Source organism: Calonectris borealis, chromosome 2, assembly GCF_964195595.1.
Source record: "Calonectris borealis chromosome 2, bCalBor7.hap1.2, whole genome shotgun sequence".
NCBI classification, from domain to species: Eukaryota; Metazoa; Chordata; class Aves; order Procellariiformes; family Procellariidae; genus Calonectris; species Calonectris borealis.
In genome coordinates, this window is record NC_134313.1 from 123,425,649 (window position 1) to 123,448,854 (window position 23,206).

General features: G+C 39.1%; 1 protein-coding gene across 2 annotated transcripts in view; it reads left to right on the top strand.

Moving 5' to 3' along the window:
* The window catches only part of CPNE4 (copine 4), a 257,286-nt gene that overhangs the window by 190,309 nt on the left and 43,771 nt on the right, over nt 1–23,206 (top strand). For both annotated transcript variants that reach the window (XM_075143282.1, XM_075143281.1), the window contains exons 8-10: nt 12,549–12,647; nt 21,712–21,798; nt 22,389–22,448. In XM_075143282.1, the coding sequence (XP_074999383.1) occupies nt 12,549–12,647; nt 21,712–21,798; nt 22,389–22,448 (246 nt within the window). The remainder of the gene's footprint in view (nt 1–12,548; nt 12,648–21,711; nt 21,799–22,388; nt 22,449–23,206) is intronic.

Consider the following 23,206-nt stretch of genomic DNA (forward strand, 5'->3'; position numbering starts at 1 on the left):
CAGCACTTGGAGTTACAGCAGAAATTTTTTGCAGCAAGCTTCGATCCCATCCTGAATCTGGAGGGTCGTCCCTGTACTGAAAAACCCACCCTGTAACCCTGTTACCTATGGGCTCACTCAAATAATATCAGTGCCAGCCACAGTCCAGCTCAGAGTGTATGTCTTCACTAGTATCTTTGGCCAAGATCTTGGCTCTTTGTTGTAGGGTGAAGATGTATCTCTGCCACCTCATTCATATGCCACTGACGATAGCCATGTGTCGTTTGGCATTAATCTTTATTTACTTATTTTGAAGGAGGAAAGGTGGTTGGATACAGGATTATTTTCAAAACTGCTAAGTATTTGTTAGAAATGTGATAGTTCAATGGAAACAGAGAAATCCCGAAGATAAACTTGATATTAAACAATATTACCTTTCATTGTCACTGGAAAACGTGCCAAGAAACAGAATTTGAATAGGTATTTCCTTCCTGAAGATCTTCTCACCACTGGTTCTGGGCAATTTGGGCCTAAATTTTGCTGCGTTGTGAATATGTCAGAATTTTATTCCGGTTGTTTAGTACCAAACTTTGAAACTTCACTTAGTCACAACAAATTGCTCACAAGTGAGAAACAAAATAAGCACAGAAACTCTTCAAAATAAATGTATCGTTTCACAAAAATCATCATCTGTTTGTAGATGCTTGATAAGAGGGAGGGAGACAAAATTAATCAAATAAATTACTGTTTGCACATGCTTTGCTTTGCATATTTGGCAAAAAAATGTCACAATAGTGATTTAAGGCAACTACTTTCTAGAGTGTTCTGTGTGCAGCAGATTATATGTCTCTTAGAAATATTGTTATACTCATAGAAAGCTGTCAGATTCCTTCTTCTAGTTCCAGTATATGTAGCTGAGTTTTCTTATGAGTCAGTATTTACACAACATCATGTTTCCTTGCTCAGGAAGCAGGAAAGGATTCATATAAAGCAAGACTAATATATTATTTTCCTTGTTGATTTGGACTGTATATATATTATATAATATATGTGATACTAGGTATGATACTGTATATACTTGTCGTGGATTAAACCACAACAATACTATATTTTATAGATTTATTATAAATTTTTACATTAATATTATATTTTTATATATATATTATAATATGCTACATAATGATATACATGTATATTCCACAGTGTTTCATCTTCTCCATAGGGGAAGAATCTGGCCTCACCAGATGCTATAGCAAAGTACTTAATTACCTCGCTGGGCTTAGGCTTTCATCTGGTTTCTAGATCATTTCACCCATGTGGAAACCTCAGTGGTTCTATTTTCCGCAGCATATTTTCTGTCACAGATTTTCTGCCTTCCTTCCATGCCCCTATCTTTACAAAATGTTCTTTCAGAAGAGACTGCTGTGTTCAGCCCATCCATATATGCCCATACCTTCAGGTTTGCCAGTCATCTAGGGTAACTGTGGTGCTGGGCACCTTGGGTTTCCAGTCTGTTCCCTCCTGAGTTTCAGGAGATGTTGGAAACAAGCCTGATGGGCAAACGCAAGAGCTCCCTGTTCATGTGCCAGTTTTCCCGGTGAGCTCACCCTCAAGTTTCCACCCCACCATACAGAGTGTTTGCTTATACGAAGTGTCACATCCGTTGTTATGGACAGAGATAAACCCGGAAAATATAGAGCAGTTACTGAGAACTCATAATTATAGAGAACATTTATTAAATACTTGAATGGATACAAATAGGAAAGGAAGTCTGTATAGATTTAGACAGGCAGTTAATGTAATCTGTTAAAGTCTTATTTTCTACCCAGTCAAGAACAAAACCCAGAAATTAGGTTACTGTACGTGTGCAAAAAACCAAAGATCTGAGCAGTTACCTAAAAAATATGGTATATGTCAACAGTGTTACTGTTTCACAGTTTTAGCCTGTTTGTAAGCTTCCAAGAAATAGGAAAATATCTGCTATTTAGCTGATATGTAATCTTTTTTGAAAGATACAGACACCATGTCATGATCTTAATTTAACTCTTACTGGAAATCTTTGACAATACATTGCCGCGGGAGCTTGTGGCAGTGCAGGGTTTTAGATTCTTCATGGAGATGCTTTCAGCGTCCGTACAGGAGATGAATTCAACACTAAATACAACATAGGAGATAAAATAAGAGTCTGGCCAGAAAACTAACTTAAAAGCAGTGCTGAAAAAGGCTGGAGTTTTTGTTTTTAAGTACGTAATCTGTGCACTTATCAAGAGGAGATATATGGAGGGTTCACCTTGAAACAACAGTGTGTCTGTGTGAAGGCACTAACGCAAGCTCAGAACAACAACAACAAAAAAACCAGAAATGAGGCCATTTACATCCAGTGATGACTGCAATAACAAGTGCGAAATATTCAGTAGAAATTTTACAAGGATGGATTTAAAAAATCCAGTATGTGAATATGAGATAAGGAACTGTGACCTTTATTCTCAGACCTTTACCCTTAAATTAAGCTTAGGTTTAACCTTTAATCTTGACCTTTTATGTTACTTTAGCCATTTCAGTTATTGTGTCTCTACTTAACCTAGAAATCTAAGTATTTCATCTCTTCATTTTCCATAGGAAACACGGTTTAGAAAATTGTTTTAATAAACATTTAGAATTGCTTCACATTTCTTAATTGATTTTTTGTCCACTTTATACTAAAAACTTTCCATGTTTGAAACCTTTACCGGTCTTAGTTTTATAAATTACCCATAATTGGGAAGATCCACCTCCACTGATGTTTATGCTGTGGTATCATCCACTGAATGGAGTGACCGGTTCAGGGCCATTAAACCCAATGCTGTTTGCCAGGTCACTCTTTGCAATGATATTCAAGAGAGGTGTAATTAACTCCCCCACTGATTGACAACAGAAAGAACAGTGTAATCAGTCACTTTGTATAAACACTCATCATTATTACAAGTGGTGTTTGGGGACAGATTCATGCTGCTCTGGAGGGGAAGAGCATTTTGTACTCCTGCTGCCAAGTATCATCATCTTCCTTTCCTGCTCGAGATATAAGGCAATGGTTGATTTTTATCTGCTGACTTTCAGAGTGCAAGATAAAGCTAACTTGAGGTTTTTTTAGGAACTGAGAGTAGACAGTGGGAACTGGATAGAGTCTTGTTCTGTCTGAGAGCTTTTTGATATGTGCCCGTGAGTTATGATAGATTTCACTGTTGTGCCTGCAGCTTCTCCAATAGGTACGTCAGAGGGGACGGCCGATGAGCAATGCCTTTTTTTAGTACGCAGGGAATTGTTAGTTAGATGAGCGGAAATCTCAGATACATGTTGGCTACGAGAGGAGGCACTACTGGGTCAGTACACTAGTTTATCAGCTCTCACAAAAGTTTTGGAAGACAGATTCTTTTGCATAGGGACAGAACAGACTGTGAACTAAAAGGAGGGATATTCATGGAGAAAACTACCTGAGATGTATTGATGATCTTACAACAGGAGCCTTAGGGTGGTGTTTGCATAAAGTTTTGCTGTTATTATGTTTTGCTATTGGGTTTGTGTTTATCGTATCATATGTGAAAAAAGTTGCACATTATGTTATGGACTATTAGGCCAAAGACATAGGCTCAAAAACTGGAATCTCATTGATTGAGAGGGAAAGTCACCATTTTATATTTGTTTTAAAAATGCTCCAGCCTGCTCTCTCATTTGTTGGACAACTAAGTCTTCATGAACACAAGCAGGATACTGAAAAATTGTCCCATTTCTGTGTTGCATATTAAGTTGCTAGGGGTGATTTGGATGAGGAAATACAAAAAAAGAAATGTTGTAATTAACATGGAGTTCTTCGCCCTTACATAAAGAAAGTGTAGTTTCTAATAAATTTATAGGCATGCATTACAACTACACAGACCTCTATTTTAGGCCAGTGCGCAAATGAAAGTGTGCATTCACGTCCGTGCTGAATCTGATTAGTAACTGCACAGTTTCTTGTATATATACTGAGGATTTTGTTGCATAAACCTAACTGTGACTGTGGAGTAGAAGCTTATTTATGTTGTCACCATCAAAACCTACAGAGTCATTGAAAATCCAGTTACAAGTTGTCCCTCAAATGATGTAACTTATAGCATATTTCTGTGTTTCAGAGGAATACGTCTGGGGTTCATTTGTCAGCACTGAACAGGGTGAAAGATCTATGTTTGAAGCTTCTAGGCACCCTTGTAATACAAATAAGGGTAATCAACAAGCTATGGGTTTAAGTAATTGGTTTTGAAATGACCCTGATGTTTGTTACGTGCTGTGAGCTGTCAAGAAGAGGCAACATCCAACTGTGAGGCTGCCCGTCATTGCTGAGTCACTGCCGATGCGCTCAAATCGGTGATGGTGGTGTAGAGAGACTAGCTTGGTGATGATGGTTCTGTAAACAGTCCCTGTTTTCATTTGGCAAGAAGTGAAATAGGCTCAGGCTGGTGTCATGTCACAGTTGTCAATAAAATATGACTCACTCACACTGATCCTGAATCAGAGGACCTGCCACTTTTTGTAGAAAAATAAGAATTCTCCTTCCCTTCACTCTTCTCTCCCAAGCAGATAATTTTAAAAGCAAACTTCCCAGGTGTTTAGATCCACAGGAAGATTATTTTTCTTTGTGTTTTGACTGTGTCTTGGGTGCTATACTTACTGCAGCGTGTCGAAGGGAATGCTGAATCACTTACCATTAACCAAGAGGAAGCTATCAATGAGAGTCTGTCTCCTTCAATAGGCAAAGGATCTGAATCCAATACAACCCTGTCAACTTCTAACATATCAATTACCGCCATCTATGTACAGGAGGCACAAAGGTATTGATGAAATCCTGGCACTTGTTGAAGTTAATAGGAAAAGTCTCATCGCCTGCAATGGAGCCAGGATTTCACCTAGTCCTTATGGGGCAAACTCAGCTGTGCTGGTGGACTGATGAGTTTCAGTCCATTCAAATTCAGCAGAACAGAAGATGTAGTTTTCAAAAAGAATGAGGCTCTGTAGTCAAGAAGAAGATTTTGGAAGTTGCTTCTAGGTTGACTTCACAGAGGCTGTACATAGCCTAATAGTGTAGGGTATGAGCAATTTTTCCCCCATTAGTCCAATTTTTTTTAGGTAGTTTAGTTTGAAGAATTGAGTTAATCTTTCTGAAAAGAAAAAGTTCAAATATTTTATCTACAGTGCTCTGAAGAAGGCTTTTCTTCAGCCAGTGAGAGGCTTGCAAGAAACATTGGTTCATTTCAGCTGGTTCACTCTATTCTCACTGGAGCCCAACTTCAGAGGAAATCTGAAATGAGCTGTAAAAGGTTTATTTTAACTTTTTGGAGAAGCACAACTAATGAAAAGAAAAAACTGTGATGACCAGCTTGGATGAAAAAAAAACAGAGTGAAGAATTTCACATACAGCAGGAAAGACTAAATTTCTGTACAGTTATTCTCCAGCGCGTAACCCAGGGTTGTGATGTGTATAATGTAGAATTTGGCCTTGGAACATCATGACTACAGAAACAGGATAACTTGAAGAGTTTTAGCTTTTGTACTGAAGGTTTTGCATAGCTTTTCTCATACCCAAGTGGGGAAAATGGGTAGGTAGTGGATAAAGGCTTTCCTATAAAAAGACTTTCTTTGAAGTATTCCAAGTGGGGTACATATGCTTCAGGGAGGTACAGTAGGAGGTTTACTTCATTATCAAGTAATAATAACCCTGATGAGAGACAGACTGTTCCAGAAAAATCACTTTGATGATGAAGTAAATTTTTTTCTGAGATTTTTTTTCACCTTTTCTGTTCGGCTTTTCTGGGTCTTTTTTTTTTTTGTAATGTTGTCATTGATACTAGAGAATGAACCAAAGAAGAGTTTCTGTATGTAGTCTCTTGCCACCTCATACCACCTGCAGCTCAGAGTGATTCTAGAAGTAGAGCAGGTCACTGACATTTGCCTCAAGAACTTCGTTTCTTTGAGAGATAGTAAGTGTCATATAAAATCTACCTAAAAATTATTGTGATGTTATTTTAGTTGAGACTTGAATGGTAAGAACTTTGTAACTGATTGGGCTGTAATTTATTACATTCAAGTCCAAAACCGAGCATTCTCCTTCTTGCCTAGCCACAAGATACCTTGTTTCACAGAAATGCAAGGAAAAGCCATCCAAGACACTTTCTGTTCAGAATTTAAACCACTCTTGTTCAGTTCCCCTAACAAACACCTAGCTAGGGACTACAGGCAATTAATGGACAAAGATAATTCTCTTCCTTGAAAGGTATCCCTTCCACTCCTTATTGAGTGTCAGGGGATAGATACTGAAGTAACAACACACAGAGAAATCTCCTTTTTAATGCAATATATGAACTAGGATCTCACCTGCATCAGAGCCAGATCAGAGTAGGGAGCCTGCTGTTCAAGGGACTACTCTGGCTGCTCGAAGCTGCTGCCTTTCTGGCTGTTTTGCTCTTCTGCTAGCATAGAGCAGCGGGACAGTGGACCAAGGATTTGGACTTCTCTCCCATCCAAGCTGGTATCTTTTGATTGCAAGTTAGTGAAGCGTTTTAAGTTAAGTATCTCTTACGTTGTCAGGAGGGCTGTCCAACACTGTACCTCTCCAACTAGGTGGCAAGGTAGTACCAGCACAAGCCATGATAACATTTCATAATCGGACTTTGAGCATCTGCAGACCTGGAGAAACTCAGGCTGGCAAGACTGGGAATTTTCTAGTTTTTGCTGGCTTTGTGCATGCTATAATCTGCAGTGTCTGGCCAGCTGAGGGAAATTTAAATGGATTATTTTCAAGAAGTACGTTTCCGTGGTCTGGCTGTCAGCTGCCTCCAGACAGGATTTAGTCATAAGACTCACTGCCAGTCTTTTAAAAACTAACCTTCGGAGCATGTTTTGGGCTGGTTCATAAATTGCAAGGTTAAATTACAAGTCTCTCCATTAATCCTGCCCAAAGGTGCTGTATATGATAGTTCTCTCATTGTGACAACCTAATGGGGACAGATCACTTGAAGCATTTCCCCAAAGTTATATAGGGAAAATAATCTCAGTACCTACAGACTCCCACACACAAATGCATACTTACAGTAGTCAGTCTTTTCTCTTAGTTATCCTTGTGGTTAAAGCTAGGTAGGATGGTGAGCATGGGAAGAATTATTTTATGACAATTGTACTAGAATTTTGCTCAGTGAAAACATATTCTGACTTTTATATTGAGACTTGCAACACCACTTTCTTGTCTCAAGTCAGATCATGGAAATTAAACTTCAAAAAAATAATGCTTGAGTTTGGATCATATGATCTGGATCTGAGGTAGGAATTCCTTTTTTGCTGCTGAATTATCAAACAGGAAAACTGCCTCACTCCGTGGGAGACCTGGATAGAGAAATTGGTTTACTTCTCATCTAGGCATCATCACATCACAGAACATCAGTATTGGCTGGAGCTGGAGGATGGTCCAGATTATATTTTTGTGAAATATAATTAAAATCAAAAATCGTGCAAGTGAGTTTTTTTGCTCACGCAGAGGTAGCAAGATTAATCTAGCTGTCATCTTCTAGGAAGCATTAGGAAATTCACCAAGAGAAGCCTGTGCTGTTGTAGCTCTAGTGCCAATGCAATTTTTCCTGCATGCTGCTCAGAAGTTCCCTTTGTAGTGAGAATATTGCCAAAATCTACTTTTGGTGAAAAATCTGAACAGAAATAAAACCAGGGAAAATTTCCATCTGTATCCACCTGAGATATCTTTTTCTTTGTAAAATGGACCTTTCTCCCTCCTTTCTCCAGTGAAAAGTTCAATTTCAGCCTGAAAGGAAATCTTTCATTTTGTGGCATTTACAAGAAAAGCTGAAGGAATGAAGATGTGGAAGCCCAGAAGTGATCCTCTGATGTTCTCTTGACTGGGTCTATCAGACATAGCGCCTTTCCTTGAGAGGGCCTGAAGCAGTGTTCCCTTTCGCTGCAGTCAGCCGATATTTTGGGGAGGGAGGAAGGACCATGCAGGAGTGGAAAATGTTCTCCATCATTCCGGTCAGCGCTATTCCATCACCATGCAGCATTAGACAGAAGTTTTTATTCCCTGCGTTTGAGCTTGTAACCAATAGGTAGGAGACAGAATTCTTTCACCAGTTATCTGAGCACTTATTTACCAGTGTTTAAAATTAAGCATATGGAAAGCCTCCTTAAATTAATGAGACTTTTAATAGAGTGCAGGTATACTGTTAATCATCTGCTTAAGCAACCTGTAAGAGTACAGACCCAAAGAACACATTAAGGTTTGCCTAAAGATAAAGGATGATTTATGGAGGATTTGATTTGAAAAGCACATCGGGACTTCTTAAAAAAAAAAAAACAACTTTAAAGTATTTCATAGGGAAATAATCCTTTGATTATCACCTCTGGTCTTTACCTGATTCTGGATTATTTGCAAAGGTCCTTCCCTGCTTATTTTATCTGTCTGAGTGGGTTTTTATAAAAACTTCTGGACCCCAGTATTTATATGTTTCAGAAATACTTTTCACATACAGCTGAAATGCAGAATCATTACTGTGTACAATGTGTTTTTCAGAGGGTAACAATTAATTTCTATGGCCAGATGTGAAACTCTGAAAAAAAAAGAAGTCGTAATGGATGTACTTGCAGGAACCCCCTTTCTCCCTTAGCTCTAATTGTGCAAATGGCACTGAGATAATACTGTAATTGTTTGTCTTTTCCTTGAAGCCAATATGAAGATTAAAGTACCATCTGGCTTTCTGAAAGCTAAAGTTAGAAAACCTCTAGCTTGAAAGAAACAAGCAGTTGGATCCTTTTTGGGTGGACATTTTAAATGTAATTTAACTTTGCTCATCTCCAGTTAAAATTCTAACCACAGATCAGCACTCAGAGCTTTTCCCTCTTCATAAGAGTTAGCATCCTAACAGAAATTTTTCAAAGTACCTTTTTCTGGAGGTCTCTGATAAACTTGGGTCTGTTCTTGTATTTAGGCTCCAACAGAGTTTAAATACAGAACCTGAAAAGTAAATCTGGTTGGAAAATTTCACAATAAGGGTTGGTTTTGTTCTTTGTGAAATAGCCATTTTTTCAAAAGCATTTTTTAAAAAAGATGCCAGCATTACTAAAACTATACTTTTTGCACATTTATATCAATTTTGCTATGACATTTTGACAAATCTTTTTACTTAGTGTTACTTTTAGGATTTTAAAGCATTTCCACAATCATTACAAAAAAAAAAAAAAACAAAACCACAAACATTTAAAGTCATGCTTCATCTGTGAAATCCATTTTTTCATGAAATATTTAGAAAGTAATTTCAATAAAAATTGACTAATTTATATTAACAAGAAATTTCACAGAAAAAGAAAATGAAACTGTTTCAAGCTCTGTGAAACAAAAACAGTTTTGGGGTTTGGTTGTAAATTAAATTATTTTTTCTTGGTCTTTTTTTGTTACCAGCTTATCTAAAAATTGCAGTTGATAATAAGCATAGAGTGATTATTAGTGAAGATTTCATCATAAAGAATTCTCCAGGGCTGTTAGTGATGAAAATACTGTGTCTAGTTTTTGTTCCAGGCAACATTACCACTATCAGAACCAGAAACCCACTCTCATTTGATTACTGTTGTATAAAATTTAGCCTATAAACAAACACACACAGGAACTCCCCCCCTTTTCCCTCTACCCTCCACCAATGTCAAAGCTGCTAAAAAGGATCTCCAAGTCTTTGAACAAAATATTTTCACTTTTTGTTCTGGACATCTTCCTTTTGTCTGGGATCCCTGCATAAAAAAAAGTAAGCAAAATTGCAGGTGATAGGATGGAAAAGTAACAGAGGGCTCAAGAACCAGGTCTTTGCCTGACCAGTGAACTGTTTCAACTGATTAACGTCTGTAGCAATAAGAGATATGCTTGTACTCTTTCCCTATGGGCAGTCCTTTGTACCTCTACTGCACATCTTCTATATGGATCAAAGAAATTCCCCTTGCATTGAACCAAATCTCTTCCTGGGGCTAAGTGGAACACTGTTGAAAGTTCGAAAGAAAGCTAGAGTCGTCATAAAAAAAAAAGGAACCTAAATGATAACATAGGTGGTGGTATACTGCCTGGAGGAATCCTGGGTATGAATTTAGTGAAATCACCACCTGTGTTGCTTCTACAAAGGCAAATAAGGTGCCTAGGCACTTAACAGCATAATAAATTCAGGTAACTGGCTTAGATGTAGAGATCTGTCCTGGTTTCAGCTGGGACAGAGTTAATTTTCCTCCTAGTAGCTGGTATAGTGCTGTGTTTTGGTTTTAGCATGAGAATAATGTTGATAACACACTGATGTTTTATAAGCAGTGCTTACACTAAGTCAAGGACTTCTTGGCTTCCCATGCTCTGCCAGGTGCACAAGAAGCTGTGAGGGAGCATAGCCACGACAGCTGACCCAAACTAGCCAACGGGGTATTGCATACCATATGGCATCATGCTCAGTATATAAACTGGGGGGAGTTGGTCAGGAGGCAGCGATCGCTGCTCAGGGACTGGCTGGGCATCGGTCAGCAGGTGGTGAGCGGTTGCATCACTTTTTTGTCCTGGGTTTTGTTTCTCTCTCTCTTTTTGTTGTTTTCCTTTTCATTACAATTTATTATTATTATTTTATTTTATTTTATTTTATTTCAATCATTAAACTGTTCTTATCTCAACCCACGAGTTTTCTTACTTTTGCCCTTCCGATTCTCTCCCCCATCCCACCATGGGGGGAGGGTGAGCAAGCGGCTGTGTGGTGGTTGGTTGCTGACTGGGGTTAAACCACAACAAGATCAAATATCTCCCTACCTATGTTTCAAGTCAATGGACCTCACATGGACAAACATTTGTGTGGAAGAGGCTATTTATTAACTTATGGCTGTGGTGGGAGGATGTTAGGTGATGAACACCCATTAAGGCTGATTTTGTGAGAGACTCTGCCTGGAGTGAGTTAAGCTGTTTTAGATAGTCTTTCTCCTGAAACTTTTTTTGTCCGTTTGCTCTCACTGAAAGAATTCAGTCATTTTGCCTGTATCTCAAGCTTTCTATAGAGTCTTTCCCCCTACCCTCAAAGTGAATTTACAAACCACTGGTTTGATGGTCCAGTAAAAAGGGATTGGCCACAGTGCTCACATACCAGCTTTGACTGGATTATTCAGGCTGGTTAGAAAGCGTAGCTGGTGGACATGGAAGTCAGTTTCAATAAAATGCCTTTCTGGAAATATTTAACACTCAAGATCCAGTCGAGATCCAGTGATTTCAGTTCCCTTCTGGGTGAGCTCAAAGTGCCCCTTTGGACGAAGCAAACTTCAAACAGCTTGAGGACTTTCTGAGGAGCAAACTTCACTCTTCTTGTGTTGTCTGACCACCAATGCTGGGTTAAAAGCAGTGAGCCTCGTTGAGACAAAGTGGCCTGATAAAACCCACTGTTGTTAAGCCTGGTACCCCACTATTGTTGCCCCACCACCCCCAGTTATGTTTCATTCGTGCCTTTCTCTGCAGGGAGCTCCTCCACTACTTCCACCAGTCCAGTTCTCACCCCATACCCATGCATAGACCTAGATGACCCTGACCCTCAGGAGGAAGTCAAAGTTACCCTCAAAGTCATCTCATAGCCAAATGTCAGTGCACTCCTCATGTGGTAGTGCAGATGGCTTTGAGGCATTTCTGCTTTTAAAAAAAAAAAAAGAGAGAGAGATATTTTCTAGCAGGACATTTTCAGTAAAGGCCTCCTGATTCTGTCAATGTATGCAAGCTTTATCTAGGGAGACCATGGGGCTGACTTTGGGATTTTGTTCTTTAAAGTTGTGAGCCCCTTTGTTGTCTTTGGACCAGTTTTAAAATTAATATTTAGCAAAGCATGTAGTTATTGCTATGTGCTTCAGTCTTGGCTAACTGAATTGTATTTAGCAATGTCTGTAAAATAAAATTCTCACAGCTCAAACTCATTGAGATATTCATGTATATGCATGAATTTAGGAATGACTACCAGCAAGGTTTGGTTGAACAGTCACTGTTGAGCAACGCTGGAAAACGGCCAAGATATGGGCATCAAACACTGACATGTATAAATTCAAAGCCATTTCAGAAAATGATCTCTGTAATCATTGTCTCACCTTCACTGACTGTAAAAATGAGAATGGTAATGTTTGCCCACGGCAACTAGTGTTTTGAATATTAATTTATATTTGTAAAACACTTCAGTGAGGTAAGTTAGTCTTAATTCAAGACACCATTTGACCATGAACATGCAAATACACATAATCCTGTATTTTTACACCTAGCAAAAAGATGGAGTCAAGAAATCTCTTCTTTCTAAAATATATGAACTTGCTTTCGTCAGCCAAATCCATAACACACAAATGTCAGTAGCAAGCTGTGCTGAGATTTCACTTGTCATTTCATTTTGATCTGGACAAAAATATATTTTTAATATGTCTTGTGATTTCCTTCTAGATAAAACACTCCACCCAAAGCCTATCATAATTTCTCCTTTCTATCTGAAGAAAAATGTGCTTTTTTGTTCTTTTCCCCTTTGCCTTCCCAGTGCATAGTTTGGGACTGGGATTCCAACGGAAAGCATGACTTCATTGGAGAATTTAGCTCAACTTTCAAGGAAATGCGAGGAGCTATGGAAGGAAGACAGGTAAGTGAAAACCACCGAAGCAATCTCAATATGTAAGCTTTGTAGAGCAGTGTTCCTCAAACAATCCTGTAATAAAGCAAGTGAATTGCCTCATCATCTCTCAGAAGTTAGTTGCTGTGTTGATCTCTCCCATAGGTTTTACTGTTATCTGCACATGATAATCTGAAAATGCAAAAAGCAGCCTTTCCTGTACTTCCATGCCTGAAATCCTTAGGGTCTTTTTCTAGTTCATATTCTACAGGCATTTCTTTCTGCTAAGATGTATTTCCTTTGAGCCCAAGCACATGGTTTCTCTGAGGTGCTCTGCTGTTATGGCAAAGCAGACGCCCAGTCTGGTCACTCAAAGCATTTCCCTACTGGCCTAACGGCCCTTCTTGGGTGAGGGTCATTCTCTGTCTTTCTCCATTTCTCATGGGCTGCATTCACTGCTGCCAGCTCTAACTTGAACCCGTCATGATGAAACTAATCAGTTTCCTAAATATCTCATGAATTACAGTCCTAAGGGAAAATGAAATTATTAGCTTATCAATGATTTAACTTCTTTATGTCAGCCTGATCTTTTCAAATTGAAATTGATGGTAATTATTGAATATGATAAATGATTTGGCATATCTAATTCCAGAAATTGTCATTTCCTATTATGACTTATTCTTGAAGGTGTTAATTTTGATAAATTCTCTGAGGGGGAGTTAAAAATGTTGACTTTCTAATCTGCTGATAATTTGCATTCACTGCTTCATGGTGATCTCAAAACCAAACACAAATGCCTAATAAGCTTTATTTGGGCTTTATATTAAGGTTCTGTTTATAATGTGTTAATAGAAAGCTAACAGAGTCAAAAGGTGTTTAATAAATGGTAAGCAGTCAGGCTATTCCATAGGTCAGGAAGACTTTATGATTCTTCCAGATATTTTGTACTGATGTTCTTAGAATAACCTGGACTTTAGCAAAGGTTGCTCATGTGTATAAAATACTCTTGATATATATCAGTCATATATTAATCAGCCATTAAATAACTTCTGAACAGAACCTGAGTGTAAATGAAACCCTGTTTTGTTCTCTCAAATTAAGACAGAGGATCAAAACTTAAACCAAACTGAATTTGAGTGGAAATAAAATCTACCTAAAGAGGTAAACAGATTCCAGAGTGAGGAACATTAACAAAGCCACTGATGTGACAACACTCCAATTTTGTATACAAATACCTGTGGCTGGAAAGGGACTGTGTGAGAGTGGTAAAGGGTGTGTATTTCCAATGTAAATGTCTTCAAAAGAGCATTACCGTCCTTCCCAAACAGACAGCTTGTTGGCCAAGACAAGAGACTTGCAGTCCAGAGTGCCAGGAATGGCTGTGAAGGATAAACTATATATTCTTTCTTATGATGGAGAGACAGTGTGCTCTTTTCATCCTCAGCTAGTGAAAAGGATGGTTACTCTTTCAGAGGCATAAGAAGTTAGTGCAGCCATTTGTCAATTCTCGTTCTACGTTGACACTGCAGTATCAGAGTGCTGTCCAGGAATGTTTTAATGTTGCACAATGCTTTAAGTACCTGAACCTTTGTCTTTCTAAGGGCCTGCCATTTGCCATTCGGCAGGCTGTCTTTCACCTGTAACATTGCAATCTGCTTTTCACTGAAAAAGTGCAGCTTTTCTCCTCCACACGCCTAAGGCGTTGTGGCATTATTTCTTCCTTATTGCTCTGATTCTGTTGTTACTGTGCAGTTATTCTACGGGCTTGCACCTCCAAAACCCAATGCTGTTGTTATAGCCAGTTCTTATGGGACACAATTGCCACCAATGTGAGAATCAGTCCTTCTCCCCCCTCCTCTCTTCTAATCCTTGTTTTGTAGACTATTCTAGAGGGAAACAAGATTTAGTGGATAAAATAGTAGGTAATCATAATTTAAGTAGCTAATAAATATTGCCCAATACATGCACATGCTAGATAGCTCTTGCACCTGATGAAAGCAGGCTTCAGTGAGCACTAATAGCATGATAGGCAAGAACAAGCAGTAGGGAGTTTCACTGATCGTGGTGAAAATGATATAGTTATTATGGAAAAAGTATTGTGATCATGTGTTGTACAGGAGAGGTTGCTTGTGTGGCGGGAGCCAGAGAGCAATTTCCCTTTCCTTTTCTCTCTTTCTCTCCCTCTGTGCCTCCCTCCCTTGTCCTCTCTCCTTTTTCTCTATTCTTCAGAAATAATTATTGCTGCTAAAGGCAATATATGCCATTAGCTGTGGACCCCATAAATACATCTTAGTGCATAGTTTATCTCAACATCCTTTGTGCAACACTAAGAAATGTGATTAGCATTTGTCAGTTTTTTTCTTTCATTTTATTCTCCCCAAAGAAGCAACATGTGCAATGGAGTGTTTACTTTGAATAAAGGGGGTTTAGTAGACCTTGAGGGAATGGCAGAGGGGAAGGAAGGCCACATCAGAGAAATGTAATTATATGGGGGTGAGGAGATGAGTAGGTTAGACATAGTCCTTCATTCCTAGAAGAGACTTTTTCATAGCCTCAGTCCAGAAAATGTTCTGTTTTCCATTTGGTAATCCTTTCAGTCAGAGGAATAAAACTACATCCTTCAGCCCATGGCGTTAAGCATTCTTTCACACAGCATCACAACGGTGAGTGTCGAAGATGAGGATCAAAACCTGGAATTTCATCTCAGATGCTGTGGAGGCCAGTGTGAAGAGCAGAACCCAGGTTTGACATCCCTGTTTGAGTTGCTAAGGAGACACACAGAAACTTTTTATTCTGGTTATATTTTCTTTTGTGCAGTAGACTTTATGGCCAGCTACAGTACATTGCTATAGTTCCGTGAAAAGATAATTAAAAGATAATAAAAACACCCTAGTGATTGTCAACCAGGGTTTTTCACTCTCACAAACAACTGGAGAGAATAGGAGGGAACATTTATCATTGATGGGGGATCTAAGAACTCTCCTTAAGTACCAGCTGCAAACCTGTGTATTGTTAAAGGAGGCTACACCAATGGCATGGCTCTCCCTCTCTGCCCATCAGCAACGTCTGTATTAGTTGATATCAGCTTCACAAGTTGTCATAAAAGCATTAAGCAATAAGGGTGGGAGTAACACAGTAGTTTGTGCTGGTGAGCAGGAATAACTGTGTGTCATCTGTGAACTGCTAGTACTTCTCACCATTTCATCAGCTCACCTCATCTCTGGAGGACTTGACAAGGATCTTGAAGTTGCCTTTTAGTTGCCTTGTACATAGTTCATCCTCCGGAAAGCACAGAGTATTCTGATCCATTCTTCAACCTCCCTCTCTTGGCTACAAGATAAAAGGAACTTGTAGCCAATCTATGAACTGCTACAGAACCATTTGAGATGGTCAGAATGGACATGTGTCACCTACTTATTAAAGGAGTTGATGGTGCTTCTAAGACTGTTTCAGTTCCATCCCTGGGCTGCGTACTGATTATCCCAAGTTTTGAGTGTCAGCCTCTGATCAGATGAGCTTATATTTGGCTTGCTGGCTTGCCTCCATTGTGAGATTTCTTGGGAATTTGTGTTTCAGACCAGGCATCATTTAGATAAATGGTGTGAATCTAGCACTGGCACCTTGCTAATGGTTGAACCAATAGTGTGTGAAGGAAGGAGAGAAGATTCCTTCTCTGAGTGATTGATCACCTGTTTTGATCAGAATGGCAAGAGTAGTTTATGAATTTCTTTTCGATATGTGCCAGGTCCTGGATGAGATTCACAAGTCTTGAATTATGACTCTTTCAGAGTGACAGTTGCTTCTCAATGACTGAAAGGACTGAATTCTGAGAAAGTTTGTTGGTCTTTGGTTGGTGGTACAGGTGAAATTAATTCATGCTGTTTAAGAAGACTTCCTGATCATGAACAACCTCAGAATAATAGCTTGGTGTGTATTTCTGTTCCGTAATAACTACCTTGTTGTCACAGACTGTTATATTCTGACACCTAGCCTGTTTTCTTACTGACCACCAATAAAAAATGGCACAAAGACATCCTGTTGTTCAAATGCCTATCTGAAGCAGGCATTTCTAAACCTTCTGTTTAACATTTTCCATCATTCCAAAATTCATCATTTACTCCTTCACCATAATCTTGACACAAGAAAACACAGTAAGAACAAGTCCATCCCTATTTGTGACAGTTTTGGGGTTTTTTTTAGCAAAATACTAGTTAATACTTTGAGTTTATTGTATGCTTAGGATTTGTTCCAAATGTATGTATAATATATATTTTTAATATGTGTGTACAGTGGCAGTTTTATAAGGTGTTCTAATATTAAACTATCAAACATTTGAAAACAAGATTAGAAAAGCTTGATAAAAATTTAAGGACTATTAAAGCTTTTCATAGTTGAAAGGAGAAATCCTCCACTAATTAGAAAAAAGTCACAATCTTTTTTAAATGGAGGCAATAAAACCAGAGGGATTCGGGGGGAAAAAAGTCATAGAAACATAAACCACCTGGATCCCCATGCAGCACAGAAGTTACGTAAGGGAAGAATCTGTTCCTGTATGGCATAGAAATGGACACAAGTTTACACAAACACACACACAAAAAGCAAAGGGGAGGAAGAAACCCTGCTGTACTTAGCACCTCCACTGACATTCCCACAAGTTCGAGGTGTCTTTAGGGGGGTGAGGACATCTGCTGGGGTGCACAGGGTTGGATGGGGTCCTGAGGGGATCTGAGCTGGGTTCCCCCGTTTGTCCAGGTATCTGACTATGATCCTAACTCAGGGCCTTTGCATCAGGTAGCTCTTCAAATAATTGAGCATGGATGAAACCTTTAAGCCTTTGGTAATGGGCCAAGGAGTTTATTGACGCCAGTGGACAATTCCATGTCGAGTTTTATCAGGAGACAGGCAGGTTCATCCAGGACTGTCTGCAACATCAGCAGCTGCTGCTGGCCCCAGACAGGGCAACAGAGGCCCCAGGGGAGGGTGTAGCCATGTCAGGCACCTGCCACATCCGTGTCATTAGGCAACCGGTGGTGCAACCTCAGGAGCGCGGATGAGGCTGGAGGCCTTGACTGGGGAAACAAGAAACGCTTTGGTTTTTACTTCGTTCCCCAGGTGCAGGTTTCCAGAGGAAACCTCTGATAGTGATTAAAAATAGCTCGTCTCCCATGGTGGATGTCTTTCTAGGACAGAAGGAGAAAAACAAAAAAACATTCTGTCCTCTTGCCTGAAGGGATGGCAGGAATAAACTAGCCTTTCGGGCAGGAGGAGTTGCAGGTCGCTTAAAAGTTACTTGCTTTTTTTGAGGCATCAGAAAGGGATAATGCAGGACATAATGCTGCCTGCTATCGATTGGGTTTTTTCACCCTGTCCATTAGACCGTGATGCCTCCTTTGTCATTTACAAACTACGCAATTTGTTGCAGCAGCTGTACCTGATGGAACAAGAGAGAAACAAAAGACTTGCAGGGGAGGCAAGAGAACATGCTAATGATAACCCAAGCTTTGCCATAGTCTAGTCCTTTCCTCACAGGACTACCCAATGTCCTGGTGTGCAAGTACAGTGTCCCAGAGAAAGGAACTGCTCTGTATCATGATTTCTCTTGCCTTAGTGTACATGAAACTCTCCTGACATCTTCATTTCTTTCTCTGAATAGCTTGCGCTATTGGTAGCCACATACTGTTCAAATTTCGGTTCTACAATGGTTGCCTACACTTAGTCACCTCCGCTTCCCTTTGCTGGTGTGTGGCACTGGTGGTTGCACCGTTTGCTCTTCTCTTCTGAAGGTTTGGTAAGAAAGAGAAGGGATAGGGATGTTTGGGAAGGCAGCATCCTTCACTGCAGAGCGTAACATCTCCCACTGAGGATCTGTGTCTCCTCATTACAGCAAGGAGGGGATTATGACCTTACAAGTGTCAGCATTAGTTTGCTGACTTTCATTGACGAATAACTGGATGGAGTTTGTTTTACATTCAGAAATTCTCCACACAGTGGTTTAAATTTCAGGGTATGAAAGAAACACCAAAGCAGTATAGTCTGGGCGTTCATTACCAACATTTGCAACAGTACTTGAATGAACAGGACATAGTTAAAACCAGGTTGCTTTCTGTTTCAGATTCACCGTGGTGTTTGACAGGGAAAGAGCTTGCATAGCCCAGAGCTGCAAGGCATTTGGAGGAAATGCTAAGTGACTTTCAGAATGATGAATCCAAACTTCACAATATTTCCTGTTCGTGTCGGATTGCAGACTCTTGCATTAGTTTCCTCTCAACTGAAAAGTTAATTTAGGAGAAAAAAATGAATCAATAAAATACAATGTCAGATACCAAATCAATACTGGGAATGTAGGAACAGACTGAAAATTGAGCTTGGCCTCACAGTGCAAGCAAAATATTTGAAAATTGTTTCTCATTACTTACCTGCTTAGAGCTGTATTCTGAACTCTGTTCCCTTTAGAAGAGCTGGAGATATGACAAGGCCTGAATAGGGAATTTCCTTCAAATGATGCTTGTCACATCTTCAGCTCTAACTGTGGGCATTGCCAAGGTCAGAACTGGATCTTGGGGGGTAAGTGAAGATTGAGAGTTTTATGTAAAACAGTATTACTGGTTTTTTAAGCCTATGAATTGGGAAAGAACGTCTTCCTCCTCTCCTCTCCTATTCCCTTCCCTTCTTTATATATCACATCAACAGATTTAATAGGTGCAAAATTGTTCTTCTTTCTGTTTTCCTACTTTCTAGGAATTTGCTAGTCTTTTCTTTCCTTTGGTTTATTATCCACATCAGCCAATGACATGTTAGTGACTTGCACATGGAATATTTTAATGAGCTTTAGATAGTTGCTGAGCATTGTTATCCGTACATCTCAAAATGCATTGCAAAGGTAGGTGAACATTCCTAGTTGCATTTTACAGTTAGCACACAGAAGCTGAGAGGCTGGCCACAGGCACAGATTTTTGTCCCCTGAATTAGTGTTTTATGCTGCTTTGGTCCTTATATAGTATAAACTTCTTCCAGAAACCAATTACGTGATAATAATGTTTGTCAGGCTTAAATAATCCTTTTCCCAAGGAGAGGAATTATGTGCATAGTGTAAGGGTTCATATAGGTCAGGCCTTGTTTAAACATACACATTGACAAGTGTTCATGTTGGAGGATGATAAAATTAAGGAAGTGCACCTTGGACATTCAGGGGAAAGCAGTAAGGTCTCCCCAGTGTAGTTCAGTGTCAGAGGGAGGAACACAAATCCTGACTCCTATTTTTTCTCTCTGTTCGATATATTACAGTTTCTTTGTAATGTACAGACAGCACAATTTCGCTGTAGGAATGCTTCCAATAAGTTTGGAAACAACTGTATGCGAAACCATTTTGCCAGACAGCAACATATCAAGATGCGAGTGGGCAGTGCTTTTGCCTCGCTGTCAGATTGCTTTCCCAAGTATGAGCTTAGTGAACTCTGGCATTGGTGTCACAGAGCTCTCTCTTTACTTGGAGAGAAGGGCTTTTATTTCTTAAGCCTGACTGCTTCTCTTGAATAGAGAAAAAATGTTTATGGAGGATTTCCCCTGAACATGTGGGCCTGTGTCTGCCTGTTTTTTCAGCTGGAAAATTCATTTCACAAGACAAATAATTGAGCTGTAGGCTAACTGGGAGAGCAAGCAGATGTGCTTCCTGCAGTTGGAACATTTTTTTGTCTTTTCCCATTCTTCACTCTGTCACCTGTCTCCAGTAACACAGTGATGAAAATACTCTTCCTCTCCTGTGCGGAAAAGGTCTCATATTGCTCCAAAGCCATATGCTTTGCCTTCCCTTTTTTGACATTTCACAAAAGCTCTAAGTTTTAAATACTTCAGAGACATCCAAATAATTGCTGTTTGAAGCTTGATGAAATCGCTGGGGCTGTTCATAAAGTAAAAATGATTTTACGTGCTCAAACACTTTGCTCAGACAGATCCTATATGAAGGCCTTCACTATAGACAAAGTGTTGTAACCCTTATGAAAGATATGTTTCATCTCAAAATGTCGTAATAGGGTTTTTTAGGTAATAGACCATCCTGGTTCACTTTGGAGATATATTCTTTGTTACGCCACATAACATTAGCAGCTCACATGTTTTCTCCCAGCACTTGAAAACAACGCCCTGAAAGAAAATAGTAATGATCTTAACCATATTTAATAACACATTACCTATACAAATCTGGATTTACAAATGCCAATAGATACTTGCATGTACAAACATATATTTTAGTCCTGCAGTAAGAGGCATGAATAGTCATTAGTGTAGTCATTAGAGGTCAGGGTTTGAAAGCTTGACCTTATCAATCTGCCTGAAACCAGAGGAGGGTAGAACATTTGAAGTAGAAATCAGTAAGACTCTGGGAGATGTTATGACAGGAACAAGACAACGTATTTCAGTAACAAGGTAGGACTATTTTGCTATAAAATTGACTATTTGTAAATAAAACTAATCAGAACATTTTCAAAAAAGGGTTTTAATATATTCTTAGGGATAAATTTTAAATATATCAGTAATTAGTTAACTGCATCTTCGTGCACTTTTTAGTGATTTTTTTAACTTTTATTTTACTACCAGACTTAAAGGAGAAACTATTGATCTCTTTCAAGAGAGAGCAAGACAATCTCTGATCAGAATTTCTCTAATCATGAGTTTAATACAAAACACCAGCGTTACTGCATAGGCAGTTTTGTAGTTAATGCATCAGGTTGCTCCCTCCAGTATTTTCATTTGTATTAAGTTCCCTCTTTTTTTCTCCCCTTAAATGTTCTCAAAAGATTCTCAATCTTGCTTATGTAACACCCGTACCTACAAGACTGGACAACAACAAACACCACACGAATCTGGATATCTCTCTTAGTGCTGTGTCCACGGGTATATGTTTGAAGACAGATGTTTGCCCTGGGCCTTTTTCTGTTAAGATAATTCTCTGCACAGTTAATGATTTTCACTTTTAGTTCTGTGTGCACAATTATTTGATAGGATTTAGTCAACTGTGGAAATCAGACAGTGCCATTTTTGTTAATTATTCAATTTGTACATAAATTTTCCTTCAAGCAGTGACTGCTATTTTTCACAGGTACAATGGGAATGCATTAACCCCAAGTACAAAGCAAAGAAGAAGAATTACAAGAACTCAGGCATCGTCATCCTTAACCAGTGCAAGGTAAATACGTGTTTTGCTCTTTGGCTGTTTCTTTACTAAGCCCTCAGCGATATATTTTAATGGTGTTTGTAGACAACAAAGTGGAACTGCCTGTAGAATAGCGATGGAAACTGATCCACTACCAAAAGTAAAGCCAAGGACTTGAATCCCAAAAGTAAGCTGACTGTCCCCAACTTTTGTCTTTCATTTCTTTTGCCGTATCCCTGCTGTTGTGCAATGGAGTAGGCAGTACTCAACTCTTACACCTACAGGCTTGCCAATTGGCCTTTTGTGTGTTTCCCTTCTAATCCTTCCATCATTTCTACAAAATAGCTCTTGTTCCTCCTAAACCAATAGCAAAATTTCCACTGACTTCCCACTGAGAAGCAGAGCTTGGTTCTACTTTTGATGTGAATTTTTCTTTCTGTACTTATAGAATTTTTATATTTTCTCTGTTTACATTTTTGTTTCTGTCTCAAACTATATTTAACACTTTCTTCCTTTACCTTATTTTCAGTCCCTTCCCTCCTTCCAATTTACTTTTTTCAGGCAGTTCTCTGATGTTTTATCAGTACACAGCTAATTTGAATGTCTTGCTTTCTTGTCTGCAGATCCACAAGATGCATTCTTTCTTAGATTATATCATGGGAGGCTGCCAAATACAGTTTACAGTAAGTGTCTTACTTCTCTAACTTGTTTTAAAGAAAAGGAATCCCCTTAGATACTGATTCATTACTTTCACAAAGAAATGATTCTTACATGGTAAATTAGTAAAGAAATGATTCTTACATGGTAAATTAGTAAAGTATCCTTGCAAAATGTATTAAGCCCAGAAAATAAAACTATGCTAATGCACTAAGATTTTTCTTGCACATGCTGATTTACTTTTATGTTTTGCAGCAATGACAATCACGTTGCAAAAAGTAAAGACAGCTTCATTCAGGGGTGACAAGTTAAGCTGGCGTAGTTCCACCAATTCCATCTGAGCTACACCCAGTCCCAAAAGCTGGAGAGCTGAATTAGCCTCTGTGACAATGCTGACTGGCCTTTGGCTTTTAAGCCTCAGTTTGTTCTCAAGAATTTCAAATAAATTTCCTTGCTGGCACTGTGTCACAGGGAGGGATTTCATTTCACCTGCCTTTAGCTACTTAAATATTAGATGTCCTGTTCATCAATCCTGTGGGCCAGTCTTGCTTTCCAGAATGAGTCCTCCATTGAAGCAAGTTGTTTCCCCTCTAATGGTGCCAAACAGAAAGTTACAGGCAGGGAGATAGTCCAGCCAGGGACCTCTCTCCGTCAGTCTGGCCTAAATGCTAGGGTAAACGCTGATGTTTTGTACCTCAGCTGTAACTACCAGCACTGTAGATGGCACTACAGGTGGACGAGGTTGTAACTTAGTGCGAATTTAGAAGCTATTCCGTTCAAGGAA